Below are 21,733 nucleotides of genomic sequence, written 5' to 3' on the forward strand. Positions count from 1 at the left end.
TTGATCTCAAACTGGTTAATTAGCAGAATTTATCATTCCACCAGCTGCTTGACTAGCTGGTCATTTCCATCTTTGAACATGACAACTGTATATAGTACACTTTAAAAAAAGGTGTTTTTTTTTAAAGGTTCTTCACATGTAGTAACAGCTCTATATATATACCATATCATCCTGAAGAACCCCAATTTTGTGCTGTTTAGAACCCTTTTTTCTAAAGCGTGTACTGTATGATGTGTGCATATAGTCATTCAGTACCATAATATGTAGGCTATAAATGTACCCTGGTATTACCATATGATACCAATGCTGTATACTACAATATCATCATAGTACTTTTCCGCAAGGGTTATAACAAATGCAATATTATGATGAGGAATATTTTCCATAATACCGATGTTCAATTTTCTCATTCTCATATTTCAGGCCAAATGTAAGCTATATGTTCAGACTGTGTTGTTCAGTGGTGTTGGCAGTGGCTTTGCAGCAGTACTCAGTGGATAATGCTTTGGAGGGAGTTGGATAATGCATTTTTAATGGGATGGATCTGAGTTCCAGCCACTTTTCCAAGTCAAGTGGGGCTGATGTGACATGAAAATACGAAAGTAACAATGGACTGAAATATAAGAGGCATCGAAAGGGGAACTGCTGTAACAACGAAAGGGCTTCCCTGCAGAAAGTGTCTGTGGCTCCTACTTTGCTCTGAGAAGGTTTTATATGCATTTTTTTTCATTTCAATTACCTTATCTCTGATGGTAGCTGTCACTTTTTTTAAACTTGCACCCATTTGCCCGTCTGCATTAGCAAAGAGCACAGACTGTACTGAAGCACCTTGAGTTGAGCTGAATAAAATATCTGCAGTGTATCAACTTACTGTCACAGCTTCTCAAAGAGCAAGGGAAAAAGGAGACGTGGAGACGCAGGAGATGCTCAACATAGACTTAAATAAAACCAAAATAGCAGGGATACAAACACTGACAGACGTGAAGACGTTCAACACTGGACAAAGAACTCAAAACAGGAAACACTTTAAATACACATGACTAGACAATGGGATGACGAGACACACCTGGAACTAATGAAACATAATTAAACATTAGGGAGAACTGGGTCATGGAGCACATGGGGGAGGAGAACACAACACAAGACAGGAACAGAGTCTGATATTACTCCCTCCTCCCGGAAGGTGCGTCCATGGGCACTCCGGGACCCATGGCAGATCAGGCAGTTTGAGGCGCCATGGCAGATCAGGCAGACTGGGAAGCCATGGCGGAGCAAGGAACTCAGGGGACCATGGCGGAGCAGGCAGTTTCTGGGGGCCATGGTGGAGCAGACAGTTCAAGAAGTCATGGTGGAGCAGGGAGTTCAGGAAGCCATGGCAGAGTAGACAGTTCAGGAGGTCATAGCAGAGCTCGGCACTCGGCCCAGCCTCCACGGATGGACCCCTACTAATCCCCCCCACCCAAAAAATAAATAAAAAATCCATGGGGAGAATGTCGGCCTCAGAGGCTCTCTGTAGGCCTAACTCGGGAACTGTGGCCCTTGACTTGGAGACTGGAGCCCTCCTTGGGCTGGACATGGGGTCTGGAGCCCTTTCTGTGCTAGACTCAGGGACTGGAATCCTCTCTGCACTAAAATTGGGGACTGGAGCCCTCTCGGCGGACTTGACTCGGGAACGGGCGGCAGGCTGGTTCTGGATCGGGACTGGATGCTTTCCAAACACCAGAGGATCCCTTCCCTCCAGCTCAGTCCTGTGGTGTCTTGGAGGACCACGGGGCGATAGTAATTGGCCTCTATCCAGAACAGAGAGTTTAGCATGGCATAGTCCAGTGCTGTTTTTGCGGCGATCCCGCAGAACTCTCACACCCACTCCACAAAGAGGAGATCTCTTTGGTGCTAGTGCAGAGAAGCGAGTGGCTATTTCCATGCTGCGGGAAGAAAACAAGGGGAAATAAAAAGACTTTAAAAAATGAGGAAACAAAATGGGGAGAAGAGGCACCGCTTACTATACTGTTTCGGTCCAGTGTTCTATCACAGTTTCTCAAGGAGCAAGGAGCAAGGGAACAAGGAGACGTGGAGATGCAGGATATGCTCAATATAGACTTTAATAAAACCAAAACCGCAGGGATACAAACACTGATGGACATGAAGATGTTCAACACCGGACAGAGAACTAAAAACAGGAAACAATTTAAATACACATAACTAGATGATGGGATGACGAGTCACACCTGGAACTAATAAAACATTATTAAACGTGGGAAAACTGGGTCATGGAGCATGTGAGGGAGGAGAACACAACACAAGACAGGAACAGAGTCTAACACTTAGTTGTCTTAATATTTTTATTTATTTTTTCTTTTTATTTATTTTTTGCACAAATGTACATATGAGTATTTGTGTAGCAATGATAATTCAGAATATCCATGATAAAGACAAATACTTTAAAATGTAGTTTACTACATACTTACTATATATAAAAAAATGAAATGAAAAACATCACAATAGTTTAATTATTCACAATAGCCATCACAAAAATGTATATTTAAATCTATTTAGGTATAAATTTATTTTTAAATTAATTTTAGAATAAATTATTAGATGTGGTCAATGACATAGCTGGCCATCACCACTAATATCATTTTACATTTAAAATAAACTATTCATTAAATATAGTTTTTATAGCAAACAGATAAATTGTGTAACTCAGTAGATCTGGAGGCAGTGATGCATGATGGGCCAAACTAAGAAAACTATTGTAATTCACACACACACAAAAATATTATAAAACTGAGTCACGGCAATGCAACAAAACTTGTCTCACTCTAAGTTGAACCTGACGTGAACGAAATTAACCTGCAGTCTCTCCACAGACGTATATCCTTGCGCCTCTGAGAATTCTCCTGTATGGTAATGAAGCTTCTGCGAGCATGTCTGCTCTGTTTACATTCACACATTCAGCCTTCGTCATATGAACTGTAGTGGGTGTTTATATCAAGGATCTTGTTAAGCTACAGCAAAAAAATAAACACAAGTGCTCTTGACATGTAATGCGTCTTATAACTTTAACTGTGATGGTCGAGCATGTGGTGTTTTCCTCAGAGACAACAGTTAAATACAGCTGTGTATTTCTATATAAAGATCTCTCAAACACTCATTCATTATTGAGATAAGCATGCAATCTCTGTGTCCGTTAAGCTTCATGGTGGGTTCGTCTGCATTTATTTTGTTGATCTATTAACAAAATTGATGCTATGACCCAGGATGACCTTGCATAGCACGGTTAGGGAATTTGTTGCACTGTTTTTTTTTTTGTTTTTTTTTCACAATACATTAAAGAGTGGCAAAATGGTATTGTTTGAAGTTCTTAAATACCTAAAGTAACCTGCTCTGTAATTTATTTTTTACTGCGTGAGAACATGATGTGTGGCGTGAGAGCACCATGTCTTGTCGGACATAACAACAGTAATGAAGGGTGGCAGGTCTTTACGAAGGGTCAATTGGCAGTGCAAAGTGACAAGCCTTACACACTGTAAGTCTATGAATTGATTTATGCGCATTTTAGTATTCCTCTGATGAAATAATTTTTAGATTGATACAGATGCTTTTTAGGTTGGTTAGAATCTGTGATCTTTGACCCAGTCTGTTTGCTTACTTCAATTGCTTCCACGCTATGTTTTCTTTCAACTGGCAACCCCAGGTGTCGAAAATCACTTTGGGTAAATTGTCAGCGGGCAGAGTCACACCGACCACAACAAAGACAGACATTCCGACATGGAACACACATTTCAAAGTAGAATGACTGGAGCATTGTTTTTTTGGAGAAACAAATGTGAACTTAACATGTTTCCTAATTATCAGCAAACATTATGATATTTTTGTGCTTTAGTACAGTCAAAAATTTACATACAGCACCTTTAAGAACACCCTTTACCTGCATGGCTTCTTGGATCTTAATACTCAAATTACTTTAGCATTGTGATCATTTCCAGTTTCAGATGGATGACTCACCTTTTTCAGACTTTTAAGTTTTTTGTTTAAAAATGTTTGGTCTACAAGGTTATGTGCTAAATGAAGGTTCACTCCTAAAAAGTGCAACGCACAGGAGAAGCCTGACCAATAAATCTCATTAAAATGTTCAATTCAGTTTAATGTAGAGAGAATTAAGCATCTCACTTAAAGGCCCATGTCTATAAAAGCCTGAGGTAGCCAGCCAGAATTGTAAAAAAAGCTTTTTCAGTGCTCTTTGGACTCGGAGTTCAGCTGAGTATTGATTTTGATCTACTTATTCATCAATACAAATGTGAATAAATTGCTTAGCCAGAGACATAGCTGCAGAGGACCTTGCCAAACTGCACTACCACCGAGAACTGAATAAGAAAATTGTTTTCTTATAGTTGCACCTGGGTTGAAATCAGAAATTTCTCCCCATATATTTCATCAAGTGCTCACTGTAGTATCTATATTACTCAATGTAATTACTACTGTTTATGTTTTAATTAAAACTGTATGTGGAAACACACCTGACATTCATAATAGACTACAGTTTTATAGAATATAACACCTCATTTTAAACATTTAAAAATTTACTATATAAAGAAACGTAGCAAATATGTTGCATTACTCCTAACTATTTCAAAAGGTTAATGTGTAAACAAATTCATCAAGAAAAAAAAAAAATCTAAATAATATTAATTGTCAGTTAAAAGGGATACTCCACCCCAAAATGAAAATTTTGTCATTAATCACTTACCCCCATGTCGTTCCAAACCCGTAAAAGCTTTGTTCGTCTTCGGAACACAATTTAAGATATTTTGGATGAAAACTGGGAGGCTTAAGACTGTCCCATTGACTGCCAAGTAAGTAACAGTGTCAAGGTCCAGGAAAGTATGAAAAATATTGTCAGAATAGTCCATCTGCCATACGTGGTTCAAGCACAACGCTATGAAAAGATGAGAATACTATTTGTACATGAAGAAAATAACGATAACGACTTTATGCAACAATTCCTCTCCTATGTGTCTCTCCAAATCAGCATAGCGACATTTTGGCAAAACTGAGCAGTACACAGGTGGTGTATGCTCTTCTGTGACAGCAGTGCTGAGCTCATGCACTGTTTTCTTTCAAACCAATGTGTAAATACAAATAAAAAAATATCCTTGTGGCGCGGCTGATACCTGCGTACTGCTCAGATTTGTCAAAATGGCGTTACGGTGATGTGGAGTGACACAGAGGAGAGGAATTGTTGAATGAAGTCGTTATTTTTGTTTTCTTTGCGTACAAAAAGTATTCTCGTCACTTCATAACATTACGGTTGAATCACTGATGGCAGATGGACTATTCTGACGATACTTTTCATACTTTTCTGGACCTTGCCAGTGTTACTTACTTGGCAGTCTATGGGACAGTCTCAAGCCTACCGGTTTTCATCCAAAATATCTTAAATTGTGTTCCGAAGATGAACGAAGCTTTTACGGGTTTGCAACGACATGGGGGTAAGTGATTAATGACAAAATTTTCATTTTGGGGTGGAGTAACCCTTTAAGCTGCAAAGTATTCTGAATATGTTGATTGCTTGATTACTAAAAACTTTATTTTCATAATTGTCAAAACTGTTCCATTCTGCTCATCTTTGAAATGTACTTTGCAAGAAATAAACCCCCTAATGGGAAACACATGCTTCTTTTCTTGTCCCACTAAGCTCGGCACAGCCAGAGCGGGTCATCCCAGGTGGACTACGTTATAGTGTCAAAGGCCTTTTGCCATGGGAAGGTAAGATGAAATCTATGAAGCTGAATGCACTACTTTGGAAACAAAGGTCTTCATTACTCTTTAGTAGAGGTCTTCACGGGTCCAAAAAATGTCTACCCGGACCCGACCCGGACCCGTCTATTATTTGAAAGCTGGACCCGAACCCTCTGGGAAGACACAGACCCGACTGGACCCGATTGTCACATATTCCACCTTAAATTGCTATTACAAGTCAATAAACCTGTTGCGAAAAATACAACTTTTTGTCTTACCTAATTTAAGGAGCCGTAGTGTCTTCCTTGTACCTGATTGCCTGTGATGCATTACAATCCTCCGACAAGAAAGTTATCCATGTTATTCCTCTCGTTATTCCAAGTCCAAGCTTAATCCACTCATTATTTCAGCTTCAAAAGTCCACTTGATGTCACGGTGACGGATGACAAATGCAACTGTGCACATGTACATTTTGACTCGAGTTAACTCGCATAATAACTTCGACTGTTTACTCTTTTTTTAACTATAATAACGACTGCTCGTTCAGTGCCATGACCGCTGACGTTATTTATTTGCTATCATCTCTGTGCTCTGCTCTGCGTCGAGTCTGAATCTGACCACTAAAACTTTAAGATAAACTGTTCATTTATATTATTATAAAAATGGGAGAACATGTAAAGCGCGGTTTGGCGGTGTCCCTCACTGGTTGCCATAGAAACATGACACGCGCTTGAGACTGCACATGCATGCTAGCTGGATCAACCTAAAATATAATTTTTAACGCAATTTGAGCGTCATAGAAAACATTCATGTGACAGTTCACCTCAGATTTTGTTGCTGATTTGAAATATATTAAATATGAGTGTTTCAAGTCTGCAAGCATTATTATCGTGCATGCACTTGCATTAACTCTGAGTCTGCCCGCTCTGTTTCTTTTCCTAATTTTACAAGTTGCAAGTTACAAAAAACAGAAGCAGTGTCTGATCACGGCCGGGTGTTCTCCGAGTCCGATGACTCAGATCGCACGGGTATTACACACAATCAGGGTTCGAATTACAAAGTGGCTTTCGGGGGAGCCCTATTTTCCGATCCTCCCTGACTGACTTTAACGCTTTTGGTGCATGTTAGGGCATTTAAAACAATAGGTTTACAGTAAACCTATTGTTTACTTAGTAAACCGTTTACTTTAAAACGCAAGCGTCAGTCAGTGTTGTCAGTGTTAGGGCAAACAGCTCTGTCCACGGTTCTGAATCAACCGCGCTTAGGCCTACATCATGCAAATCATGATTAAAAAAAAAAACAGAATAACTCACATAACAATCATAAAAAAATACATCAATATTAAATAGAATTAGGGCCAATCCTCACAAACGCACAGATCAAGTAAGTAATTCCATGATTCTTACCTTAAATCAGAAGTGACCACAGAGGCCTGGGTTCTTCTGTCTTTGCTTTCCGTCCTGTAACCCAGGATGTTGAGGGTCGGTGACCTGCTTTAATCCAAGATGATACAAAAGGCAGAGGGTCAAATTGCTCCAAAGGGGGTCCATTCAGATCCACGAAGAGAAGCGAGGAGAGGCTTTGTTCACGCAACTTGTTGCGATACTTGCTGTCAGTATAATTCACGGCAGAAAAGAATTCTCCACTCACTCCATTGCTTTGTTGTCCAGTTGAAAGGTGTTGCATGATCATGATCGCCTGGTCCGCTGCAGGTCGCAGCGGTGGTTTCTGGCGCCAAAGTCTCACTATCCTCAGTGCTGGTGCTGTCACTAGCAGCAACTTTTAGCGGCGGCGGCAGTATCACCGGCATGCTAGTTGTAGCTGGTGCGCTGTCATCACTCCTCTTTGTTTGTTTTGTAAATCCAAATTGACTGAGGTTTGGCTGCTTTCTTTTTGACATTCTTATTAGTATCCACAGAGTGTTCCAAAAAACGAATAAAGTATGTTTTGAACTTGAAGTTAAGCTAACATTCAAATACCAACTCAGTGAGAAGTTCAAGTGGTGACGTAAACGTAGTAATTTCAGTGCAGCGCCTCCACGCATGGATGGTCACAGCAGGAGACACAGCGGAAAATAGTGTTCGGAAATAGTAATGTAATGAGCCAATAAACACACAACATTGACACATTTTTAATATCATCATTTATTTCAGGAACCTTAATGTACAGAATATCAAAATCTATATGCGACACAAAAAATGGACAGTGTTTTATAGCTCCCCCTAAATGTCTCAAAGTAGGCTTTCAGGGGAGCCCAGGTCCTTTTCAGGGGAGCCGAGCTCCCCTTAGCTCCCCCGTAATTCGAACCCTGCACACAATGTTAAACAGACCCGGGACCCGAAGTTATAGATTCGGACCCGACCCGGACCCGGGTCTTGGGTGCACTGCGAAGACCTCTACTCTTCAGCTCAAAGGTCAAATCAAAGAACACATTTAACCCTCTAATTCAGCAGCATCCTTGACAATGCCACATGTCTATTTCCTTTTTAACAGATGGACAGTTTTAACTGGTTAACTGTAAGTTACCTACTACATACAGTGAAATAATAATATGTCAGTAGACACTTTCACAGCTTGAGAAACTTCTTTAACATTCTATTCCATTTGATTATGCCATTTAATTATCCATTTAAAAGTGTTTTTGTTACATACCACTGTAAAAACTTATTTCAACTGAAAAAAGAAAAAGAAAAGGTTAAATATGTACTTTATCATGCCAATTAACAGTAATGTTATTGAAATATTAATACATTTTAAAAAAAGTGTTTTCTTTTTAATATATTTTCACATGAATTTTCAGCATCATCACTCGAGTCTTCAGTCTTGCACAATCCTTCAGAAATCATTCTAATATGCTGATTTGCTGCTTAGTTATTATTGTTGCTCAATTATTAATGGTTTTTTTATCAATGGTGAAAAGAAAATGTCTTCATTACTTTTCAGATCAAAGGTCAAATCATTATGGAACACATTTAACTTTCTAATTCTGTAGCATCCTTGATAATGTAACATATCCATTTCCTTTTTAACAGATGGGACATCCTGAACTACTAGAGCTACCAGAGCCATCAACAATGGAGGTGCAAATTGCATATTCATATTACATTCCACCACATTTTCAGAAAAAGCTTCATAGTACTTTCCAAAATATATCCAGAGTAGGTGGAAATCAAACATTAGATCACACTGGAAACACCGTAATAAAAGGAATCAATGTGGAATAAAAAAAAAAAAGAAGAAGAAGAAGCAAGGTCTCATTCAGCCTATGAATTATTGTCAAGGGCATCTAGAGGTTTCTGAACATATTGGTCATGGATATTTTCAGGGGCTTTTTATGATTAGATCAGAGGTGGTACAAAAAAAAAAAAGAGTGACAAAGTGAAAAAGTGACAAAAAAAAAAAAAAAAAACAAAGGTGACAAAGTGACATGACATACAGCCAAGTATGATGACCCATACTCAGAATTTGTGCTCTGCATTTAACCCATCCAAAGTGCACACACACAGCAGTGAACACACACACACCGCAGTGAACACACACCCGGAGCAGTGGGCAGTCATTTATGCTGCGGCGCCCGGGGAGCAGTTGGGGGTTCGGTGCCTTGCTCAAGGGGCACCTCAGTCGTGGTATTGCCAGCCCGAGACTCGAACCCACAACCTTAGGATTAGGAGTGAAACTCTCTAACCATTAGGCCACGACTTCCCACTAAGTGAAATATAGAGAGTATAAAGTAATATATATCTTTAATATACTGTATTTGTGTAACATGTTTTAAGACGGTATTTGATATATCACACGTAACTCAAACTTACCTGAATGAAACTCTTGCACAGTTTGGAGAGCATGTAATATTTGAGCATACTGCACCTCTGAAAAGAGTTTCATGGAAGACTGCCTTACATTAAATCTGTTATATCCATGTTAAACAGGAGCTTCAGTCCATATGCTCAGAGCAGGATTTAAACTTTTAAACCCTCCGTTCTGACAGCTATGCCTGCATTCCCATAAAGCAGAAATTTTAGAGTAGGAAATCACGGTATGATAAATGTATTATTCAAATGATTTAGTCTGGTGTTCTGACAGACAAACAAAGGGTAGCCAACTGAGCTTTTTCATTAAGGATCAATGGTCCCTTTCTGCTACTGAAATAGTTTTTTCATTCGAGCTGTGGGTGTTAGCTAGAAACCCAAAGTGGCGATACTTCATTTGCTTACAAATGAACACGAGCGTTAGAAATGAATGAGAAGCCATCATCCATTTAAACTTCAAATGAATATAGTGTGTAATATATAATGCAACAATACTTGAATAGTGTTAGAGTAACAATAGCAGAAATAGTTTAACATTATCATAATAATTGCATTCATTTACGCAATAGCTTATGCATGTTATGGTTTTCTAAAAATATATAGAATATGTAAATGTAGCTATATACAGTACTACTGTATATATAGTCAATATTTAAAGCAACCTGCCATTAAAACAGTGTTTTAACAAAACAATTATGAAACATTAATTAATTCATGCTCTAAAACTGAAAATAATAATAATAATAATAAATAACCAATAATAATAATACATTTACTGTAGCATTCATAAAATTTATCTGGAGTGGAAAGATCTCAAACCCTTACATGACAGTTTCACTATCCATCCCACTTAGCCAGAAAATACTTTCACAGCTTATGAAATTTCTTTCACATTCTTTTACATTTAATTATGCAAAGCACGTTTGTCACATGCCACTGTAAAAACGAATTTCAACTGGGAAAAAAATGTGTTAATTGGTTAACTGTAAGTTATCTTACTATCCTACTATATACAGTGAAATGATATGCACTTTAACATCATTATTAACAGTAATTTATTGAAATATTAGTACAGATTTCTATTTTAATATATTTTCAAATGTAATTTATCGCTGTGATGGCAAAGCTCAGTTTTTAGCAGCCACTATGAGAGCAGCCAGTCTTCATTGTCACATGATCCTTCAGAAACCAATTATTACTGGTGCTCAGTTATTCATAATGGTTCTTCTTCTTCTTCTTCTTCTTCTTCTTCTTCTTCTTCTTCTTCTTCTTCTTCTTCTTCTAATTAACAGTTTAATAACTTAGTTTAGATTAGATTAGATTAGATTCAACTTTATTGTCACTGCACATGTAAGGTACAAGGCAGCGAAATGCAGTTAGCATCTAACCAGAAGTGCAATAAGCAGTAAGTACAGAATATACAAGGTCTACAATATGTACAATAACTATACAGATAAGTATTATGGACAAAATTTACAGATTTTAAATACTATCAGCATGATATACAGATAGGTGTACTATGAACATATTATACAGATGAATATGTGAAGTGTATGTACACTATAGGCAGAACTATGAACATATGAACAATTTAAACTATTGCAATGGAAAGTAAAGTGCATAGAAAATATTTCAGTGTGCAATGGATTATTCAGTGTTCCTGGATGAACAGACAGTAGTGCAAGTAATAGCAAGTTTGTTGTTTTTGCTTGTTGTAAATAAATAAATAAATAAATCAGTCAGATGTAGTGATGAAGTGGGGGAGGAGTCTGTGTGTATGGTGTGGGGGGTGTCAGAGGGCAGAGTTCAGCAAGGAGACAGCTGTAGGGAAAAAGCTGTTCCTGGATCTGCTGGTCCTTGTCCGGAGGCTCCTGAAGCGCCTCCCGGAGGGCAGGAGGTTAAACAGTCCATGGTCAGGGTGAGAGGAGTCCTTAAGAATGCTGCGAGCTCGACGTACACAGCGTTTCCTCTGGATGTCCTCAATAACAGGAAGTGGTGTCCCTGTGATGCGTTGGGCAGTTTTCACCACCCTCTGCAGTGCTTTGCGGTCAGCCACCGTGCAGTTCCCATACCAGACTGTGATGCAGCTGGTCAGGATGTTCTCGATCGCACACCGGTAAAAGTTTACCACTATGGCTGAAGACAGCTGGTTCTTCTTCAGTGTTCTGAGGAAGAAGAGGCGTTGGTGAGCCTTCTTGACCAGGCTGGAGGTGTTTTTGTGGTCCAGGACAGGTCCTCCGTGATGGTGGTTCCCAGGAACTTGAAGCTGGAGACACGTTCAACAACCAAACCCGTTAATGTGGATGGGGTCATGCGTGCTTCCTTTCTTCTTCCTGAAGTCCACAATGAGCTCCTTTGTTTTAACTGGTGTTAAGGAGCAGGTTATTGTCAGCGCACCATGTGGCCAGGTGCTGTAACTCTTCCCTGTAGGCAGTCTCATCGTTGTCACTGATGAGGCCAATCACCGTGGTGTCATCTGCAAACTTAATAATGGAGTTGGATCCATGCACAGGCTTGCAGTCATGGGTGTAGAGGGAGTAGAGAAATGGGCTCAGCCCACAGCCCTTTAGTTTAATGAATTAGATAATAAATCGATAATAATAATAATAATAGTTTCTTGAGCAGCAAATAAGTATAGTAGCATGATTCCTTCAGAAATCATTCTAATATACTGATTTGCTGCTCAAGAAACATTTCTTGTGACGCTGAAAATTCAATTTTACCATCAAAGCAATAAATTACAATAAAGTATATTAAAATAGTTTTAACATTAAAAAAGTTAATATAAAAAATGCTTAAAACAAGAAAAATATAAGTGTTTTTGTTTTTTTTACCTAAATTTTTATATTTTTTTTTTTTTTTTTCAAAAAAATATATTTTTTTTTTTTTTTTGAAAAAAAAAAACAAAAAAAATCTTACTGACCCCAAATTCTGAATAGTGTATAAAAACCATGATAGTTACAGTGATTTATATTACTCAATAAGACACACACAAGCAAATGCTTGTTGCACAAAGAAACAAAACACGGTGTCACTGAGTACAGTTGTTTTGTATTTTAAACTCCCTGCAGTGTTAAAAAATAATGAGCTGAGATAACACTTACATAAAGCTCTTACATAAAAACATCAAATATGACTGTACATTGTACATTAAATATCCTTCTATGTTTACATACAAGTCCCGTGGGCATATCACCCACAGGTTTCTGTGGTCATCTACCTCCAGATTTGATTCTTTGGCACTAACAATTAATAACATACAACAATACAGAGCAGCAAGAGGTCACACAGTCTGTTCTGTTGCAGCCAATATGAAATTCAAGTCAAGTGATTGATTTTAACTGAGCTTGCACTCATTTCTTCCATCCGCACACATTTTAATGTCAGACTCTTGTTGTAACAGTCAGAGCATTCACATGCCCTTTGATGCATTAAAGATGAATGGTGATGTCAGCAGACTGTTTCGTGGAGCAGCCATAACATTAGCTAGCAGGTTTTAGTGTAGTCTCAGCCACAGGGCAAAAGGCTAAACAAAGTTATTTTAGAAAATCCTGTGTCCAACATCACAGGCAAATATAACAGGCAGCAGTTTTCATTTCACTGTTGTTGTGCCAGGCCCAGGTGCATCTCTTCTCACTAGGGGTGCACAATATTGCAAAAATAAATAAATAAACCAATCAAACAAATAACTGACACTGCGAAATATAGATTTTCTTTGATATATACAGTACTGAGATATGAAACGAATACAGGCATTTTCAATAGTTTCAATAGTTATAAAATGACAAGTGTATTTTTGTTAAACATACATCTGCACAGAAAATTTAAATAATTTGAAAAAGCTGAAAAATTACTTTTTAATGTGAAGTCTTTTTTGACTTACATATGACTGGGAAATAATACGATTTTGGGGATTATTGTTAAATAAAAATATTCAACAATAAGAAACATATGTTAATAATAACATTATAGAGTAATGAAAATAATGTTAAAGGGATTCTCCACCCCAAAATGAAAATTTTGTCATTAATCACTTACCACCATGTTGTTCCAAACCCATAAAAGCTTTGTTCATGTTCGGAACACAATTTAAGATATTTTGAATAAAAACCCGGGAGCTTATGACTGTCCTATAGACTGCCAAATAAATAACACTGTCAAGTCCAGAAACGTATGAAAAGCATCGTCAGAATAGTCCATCTGTCATCAGTGGTTCAACCATAACATTATGAAGCGACGAGAATACTATTGTAAGTGAAGAAAACAAAAACAATTCCTTTGTCAACAGTCTCCTCTGTGTCTCTCCATATCACCGTGTTATTTACTTGGCAGTCTACGGGACAGTCATAGGCCTCCCGGTTTTCATCCAAAATATCTTAAATTATGAAGATGAACGAAACTTTTACGGGTTTGGAACAACATGGGTGTAAGTGATTAATGACAACATTTTCATTTTTGGGTGGAGTATCCCTTTAATTGTATTTATTTGTTTGTTTATATATTTAATTATTTATTTTGGCAAACTTAAAGCAGGTGCACATTGTAGCATTTGTAATAGTTTACAGTTGTTACTTGTCAGACTGTACAAACATGGTCCTAAACTCGTATTTATGTTAATTCCAAGAGCATGCGAAGGCAGCATAAAAACACCAGAGATACATCCAACAAGACCTGACAAAGAATACTAAAACACATGGGCTAAAATACACCCAGGGTAGCTGGCTAACAATACACAGCTGCAAACACTAAGGAGCTAATGAGGGGAACAGGAGACAAGAACTAAATCCGTACTACAAGTCCAAAATAAAAAGCATGAAAAAGTGGAATACATTATGAATGTTTCAGCTTCTCACAGGGGCTTGATTCAGAGTAAATGAACAAAGTTGTTTTTAGATACTAAAACACCATATCATGAGCTGCATGTGTCTTAATGAACACAGTGCCACAATTCGCTATAAAAGGATATATCCTTATATATTTTATATATTAAATCATGTTGTTTCGATATTGTGCAGCCTCACTTTTACAATTCTTTGCTAAGTGCTGTAAAGGGCATTATTTTACAGCTGATAACTTTGGGTTTTAACTACGTCTGATTGAATATTGTAATAATAATTAATTCTACTGTAGTTCTGATTGTCACGGATTGTCAATGCTCTCTCACCTCCCCCACCCAGTGCTCCCAGTCACCCGAATACTAATCATCCCACCTGTTCCCAATCAGACCATCATCAGCACTCTATTTAAGCACACACCTCAGCCTCAGTCAATGTCTGGCCTCGAATTAGGAAAGCGTCACCTTTTCTCCATGCTTACCTGTGTTGCTTCTGGATATCCTGTGTCCCACCTTGAGGATTATCTTCCTTTGCTACTTACCTGCTTATGCCATTGCTGAGGTGTGCAAAATCGGTGTTTGACTTGAAGCAGCACTGTCTTGTGTATGACATCAAAATACCATGAGAATGATCACAGAGCATTTTTTAAATGTTTGTTTTTATGTCAAATAAATCTTGCTGTTTTGCTTATTTGTTAAAGCAGTGTTGTTGTAGTAAAGTTATACAGCTACAGTTGTGTTGCTGGATTTTAAAGCAGGTGCAAATTGTTTTTTTTATTTTTTTTAGTCTCTTTTTACAGCAATATCACTATCCACATGGTTCAAATGTGGATGAATAGTACATGTACACACTGCCAGAGGTGGGTACTAGGGATGTTTTGTCAAATCACTTGTTTAATTTTTATAGGTTTTTAACATTTTTAAAAGGTCTTTATTCCAAATATATACTACAAACTAGTTGGTGTATTCAGTAGGCATAATGTATTGTAAATTGCTTTAGAGGCATAAGGAATTGCAAGCATTAGATAACATAATAATAATACAGTATATGTTGACATAAAAAGGAAATGTACTTTTGGTACTTTAGTACTTTTAATAGCAAGTACTTCTGTACTTTTACTTCAGAAAAAATCAGTCCTTACAACTTTCCCTTGTAATGGAGTAATATTTGGCCAGCAGTATCTGTACTTTCACTTAAGTAATATAGTTGTTTGTCCACCTTGATATAAAGGTAATGATATTCAAATATGCATTAAAAAGTCTTTATTGAAATGTGTAAAAATGTGACCTTAAAAATTGCATCCGTATACAAATTGAAAGGGGTTATTGGATGCCCATTTTCCACAAGTTAATATGATTCTTTAAGGTCTTAATGAAAAGTCTATAACATACTTTGGTTAAAATTGCTCAATGGTAGTGTAAAAAACACCCTTTTTACCCTGTAAAAATGTTGCTTTAAATGCTAATGAGTGCTGCTCACCCCGCCCCTTTCTACCGTGGGGTGATGAGCAGACTGTAAACTTCAGCCACAAAACTTGCTAACTATGACATATTAGGAAAGGGATTTGAAAAGATTCATAAAAAAACCCTTATACTCACTTGTTCTTGTCTTCCCCTTGTCTTCAGTCGACATAATGGCGGACAGAAAATGGGGTTTTAAAATAGGGATTAAAAAAAAACACTGGGTGGATTTTTATCATTATATGGTGGATGTGTACACACACTTCCAACACACATTTATTTTCAAACAACATGTTAAGTAAATTTTGCATCCAATGACCCCTTTAAATAAATATGTGACCACCCACTGTATCACTGAGATGACTGTGGAAATAAATCTACCAGAACGAAATTTCCACTAGATGTTATGTCCCAAAAACATTTCAAATGATTACAGTGCCAAATGATGCTTGGTAATTATAAATAAAATTATATTCATAAATTGAAATAGACTAGATTTATAATTGATATAAAATAGTTGTTCATTGTTAGTTTAAGATATCAAATACATTAACTTACTGAAAATATTTATCAATATGTTATGAGTTACTGCATTTTTAATTAATTCACCTTTTTTAAATAAATCACCTTTTTTAAAAACCTTTTTTTTTTTTTGGTTGTGAATACATAGTAGGTATTTTGACCTATAACTTTGAGATCATTTATTAGGAAAGAAGCTGTGTAGAGCATAATTGTGTTTTCTATTTTAAATGTCTTTTAAAAAAGGACCTAAGACCTTCTTTTCCTTCTGTGTCTCATGGATCATGTACCTGCAGGTGCCCCTGGGAAAAGCAACACTATTTTGAAAACAGTTGAGCCACTGTCACACTACTGAAAAATGTGGTTAAAGTGCAGCACAGTACACAAATGGTGCAGCAAGCCCTTCAGCTCTCAAAAAACACATTTAATTCAAAGTTTGCATTTTGTTGCTTTTAGTTTTTGTCTCTTAGCATGTATATGCTAATGTACTCCTACATATGTACAAACTTTACAGTCTCTTTCTATCGCTCCCTTAATACCGCCTACAACTGACTAGCAATATCAATCAGCAAATGTTTCATTTTTGAAGCCTATGGAATTCTGTAGAGGCCTACATATTTTTGTTAGTATTGGTGGTGGTGGGGGTGTTGAATGGGTTTTTGGTTAAATGCTTGAAATTAGGTATGCAGTTAACTCAAGAACAAGAAATTTTCATGTTTTATTCTATGGGATAAATCCCACCAGTAATTTTCATAACAGAGATTGTCAAAGATATTAAATGTTATCAAGCTGAACAGATAAATTTATTATTAGTCCACATTTAGAAACTATTCCAACTCAAACTTCTGCCGATTGTATTTAGGCTTATAAACTTCAAGTTTTGCTCTTTTGAAGAGTATCATGATGAATAAACATGTAAGATCATATACTTTTATTGGACACAGAGCTTATTTTCTACAATCCAAGAGCCAGCAAAAAAAAAAAAAAACAAACAAACAAACAAAAAAAAAAAGAATTCTAAAAACACTAATCCCAAGACACCAGGTGATGTGACCAGCCTTCTATTGGGATGAGACTATCAAAGGTTGCCAGGTCCACGATTTTACACTGTAGCTGCGGGTCTAGTCCGGGGGGTTAAAGCAATCTCTCCCCAACTCCCGGAACTCTATATTTACAGAAGGGGACTGTGTAAAAAACGGCGGGAAAAGTACTATTAAGCTAGTTTTGATTTGCAGTTAGGGTGGTTTTGTTTCGCAGGCCTGGCAACCCTGGAAGTGATTGTTGTGATATGTCCCGCACCAACTTCCGTTTTCTGTGGGAAATATGCCAACACAGGAAAGAAATAGCATGGGTTCTTTCAGCAATATATCTGTAGAACATATAACAGGGAAGAACACTGACCTGAGGATGACTGAATGAGTCCCTGAACTACTGCTTGTTTTTGTTGTAATTGTGGTCTTTCACTACAGCCATCAATGAGGAAAAACACAGCCTCCAGCAGTGACAAAGCTTAATTGCTTATTCAAATACAGGAGGTGTCGGCGGGTGATAAAATGAATGAGCTGCAGCAAAAATCAAAAGCTAGTCATTGAGCACTGGCGCATCCGCCCTAGTGCTCCTTTAATGTTTGCGAAAGAGCCGTAGAGTTAGCACCTCTATCAGGATCACCTGACCATAGCTTTAACATAGTCATTTGGGAGACCATAGTGCTGCTTATGCAAATTGCTGATTATGAATAATAGATCAGATGATGGCTATTACTGCTGTTCAACGGCTCACTGGCAATGACAGTGTACATTTACATGATGAATAATAAACGAGATGTCTCATGGAGAACTCTTACATGGAATCTCCTGCATCAAAAAAGCTTGTAAAGAGTATTTTCCATATAACCGTATAAGCAAGTGAATGATTATGCTGTCATTACGCCATATGAGCATGTTTCAACCAGACAGCATGTTAATACACAGCACACATACAGTACAGAACTGATTCTACACTATTTTTTAGATTAACTATGGAGTTACCACCTCTAACTGGGTCACTTGACCCTGGCTTAGAGTGAGAATGTGTTGAGTACCTGAGTACTCACCCCTAATAGTATGAGACCTCACTGCTGCCCTCTTTACTCATGGGTGCTCAGTTGCTCAAGTGGTTGGCTAAATAAATTGCTGTTTACACCTGGTATGAACATTAATCTCAAATATGTGTACAGAAACATGTGAAAACACAGAAAATCACAGAAATCTGTGACCACTTTCATTGTTTGTTGAGGGCAAGGGTCTCTGTTATTTTGAATGCATAGGCCAACATATGTACAATAGGGATGTGCATTTCCATTACTGAAGTAGATGCGATACGCATCTCGATGCAAAGCCAACGATGCTATAAAATGAAGATACATATGGAGCAGATAGTGATGCCATGCCATGCGATTCACCCCTATTACTATGCAGTGCGATTTGATTTCGATTCGATTCAACACAATGCGATTTGATGCAATGGAAAAAATATAATAGCTTTTATTTCTTTGGTTCAGACAGACAACAAATCATTTATAAAAATGTTATAAATTAAGTTATGTCTTCTGACTTCTAATCCCTCGATGCCTGTTTCTTAAAACAAATTTACCAAAAAGGCCAGGCTTATTTCAGTTAGTCTGACTCACTGTCAAATGATTTGGTTCCATAAAGCAAATTTAACATAGATCAACCTCAGTCACTGTGGCAACTTATGCTGGGAAACTAAACTGGTCCAGGGCAGGCTAACTGTCAGTCTAAGCTAAGCTCCTCTAACACTGAAAAATAGGAATGCAATGATATTACCACTGACTCTCACATACTATAGCCATGCAGCCTTTCTCTCTGGTTTTATTTACAGCTGTACCTTTTATAGTTAGCAGAACATATAGCAGATCATTAGAACATTACAATCTAACATTGCTCTTTAAAGCACTGATATCATTAAACTAAAAATTAAAATCTCTAATAAATTTTATAAGAAACATACATTAACTCATCCGAGATAAGTAATTAGGACTGTTTTACATTTTATTTACCCATTACAATAGTCCCTTTACAGTTAGTGCTATCATAAGAAAACACTTATATGTAGGTTTAAAATTCTACGAAAAGGCACATTTAATGTCCAACAACAAATATTTTAGCAAAATGCATATTTGACTTTTTTTTTTTTACTTGAGTCAAAAATTCATTAATGTTTCATTATGAATTATTGCGCTCCGTCTGTTTAGTGTGTATGTGCGCAGCAGCACTCATTCACTCGTGTAAGCCTCGCCCACTCCTGACAGCAAAATGGATATATTTGCATTACTTTCTAACATTTACAGATGAAAAATATACCTGTGACATATCAGTTATGCACTGAGGAAAACGTCTCAAATGCATTAAACAGCACAAATACATTGGCTGTTTGCCATGGTGGATCGATTTGATTCATGATCGACATTAGGAACTGCTTAAAGGGCACATAACATACACAGTTTCACCCAATCTCATGTTAATCTTGAGTACCTAGAAATTTCAAACTGAATTATGCTGGATAATTACACTAACTTTGCAAAATCATTTTTCTTAATTTATGAACTATTTATTTACGACACAGTTATTGAACTGACCTGAAGCAACACTGAACTAAACTTAGTTGAATAATGACATTATCTTCCGTGGAGCTGCTTTAGAGATTAAATTGAATTTGTTTCATAATTTAGTTTTTTGATTTTTTTGATCATAATAGTATTTACCTGTTTATTAATGTGAAGCTGCTTTAAACAACATTTATTGTATAAATGAAGTACACACTAATATATTAAGTATATATTAGTAAATATTCATAACACAGTCATATAGTATTGAACAAGATACAGTACATGTAGTATTACACACTGGGAATTTGGGAAAATAAAGCTATTTTAAATAAATTTAATTGAAAACATTCAATACAGTTACATGTTTAAACAGCAATTATTTCATATTGCAAACAACATCTTTATTTGTATTTTATCTGTATTTAAACAGGGCCATAGACTGTTCTTTTAGCTTCTGAAGACAGTCTAGATCTGTAGAATTCATTTTTTTTCTTCAGACCTTCATGTGGTGAAATACAGTCAAACAAAATGCTCTAAGTGCTTTCCAGGTAATCACTTTCCTTTTGAATTTACTGCATTGTTGTGTCCTTGGCCGAGCACAGAATCTCTAGGATTGATTTTGCTCTATCCATCTGGGTCTCTATTTTTATGAGTTGTGACTTTATCTGTAAAAGGGCAGGGTACGTGTTGCATTACTGGCAACAAGGTCAGACCCCCAAGTTTAGAGGGGAACTTTCTCATCATCCATCATATCTACACTCTGGTGCTGCTAACTGATGGGCCCATTTTCTTTGCAGCTGTCATGCTCATTTGTAATAAGCCTGGAAAAAGGACAGAGGAGAGGTAGCGGAAACAAAAAGGGAGCGCGTAAGCAGGCCGCTTATGGAAGACAGAGAATACCAGGGCTGACAGTTTTGGGAAAAGAGAGGTCAGTGTGTGCTAGTCTCCATTGCAGCTATCACCTTGAATCAACTTTGCAGCTGATTTGAGGACTTTCCCATCTCTAAGCAAAATACATGTTTCTGTGTAGTGAGAGCCGAAATCAAAACATTTAGCCATGGGGGACCTGCCGAATTCTCATCCATGGTTCATGTATATATAAAAAAATTGCAATATAGGTCGCTGGAGCTATTTGTTTACATACAGCCATTGTAATTAAACCTCTGTTGCACTGTAAACTGTGCACAGTTATTAAGTAAACAGTTCCCAGTTTCTCTGAACAGTTTTATTACCTCATCAGCTTTTTGAATCAATGAGAGTTTGCTGAAATTTGCCAACTGTCTGTCCCACCTACCAGCTGGAATAGGTACTGTTCAACAGTAGGCTAAATAAATACTGGCCACATAAAAGTATTTTGCAATCCATAGACTTTATCAGGTTAGACATCATACTGAATTTAATACAGATGAAAACAAGCCTGAGAATAGCAGTCGATAGCAGTCGTGGCCTAATGGATAGAGAGTCGGACTTGTAAACACATGGTCACTGTTTTGTGTGTGCACTTGGATGGGTTAAATGCAGAGCACAAATTCCGAGTATGGGTCATCATACTTGGCCACACGCCACTTCACTTACAGTCTTTACAATGGCACACAATGTATAAAGGTCCTAGATCACATAATATTCACAACTTTTAAAACTACACAGCTTTTTGGAGTTTTTAGTCTACTGAACTTTTTTTTTTTTTTTTTCTTTTGCTTGTTTTTTAAACAGTTCATCAACTGAACAATCAGTATGTTGTATGTATGTTGTAACTATTAT

General features: G+C 37.2%; 1 protein-coding gene across 1 annotated transcript; it reads right to left on the reverse strand.

Moving 5' to 3' along the window:
• Window positions 1-353: 353 nt before the first annotated feature.
• LOC122139720 lies at window positions 354-2,431 on the reverse strand. The gene is made up of 2 exons (XM_042738835.1): window positions 2,004-2,431; window positions 354-1,925 (listed from the first exon to the last, which is right to left on the reverse strand). Exon 2 carries the CDS (start codon window positions 1,922-1,924, stop codon window positions 1,109-1,111), a length of 816 nt encoding a protein of 271 aa, XP_042594769.1. The 5' UTR covers window position 1,925; window positions 2,004-2,431; the 3' UTR covers window positions 354-1,108.
• Window positions 2,432-21,733: the final 19,302 nt, after the last annotated feature.

Source organism: Cyprinus carpio, chromosome B15 (genome assembly GCF_018340385.1).
Source record: "Cyprinus carpio isolate SPL01 chromosome B15, ASM1834038v1, whole genome shotgun sequence".
NCBI lineage: Eukaryota > Metazoa > Chordata > Actinopteri > Cypriniformes > Cyprinidae > Cyprinus > Cyprinus carpio.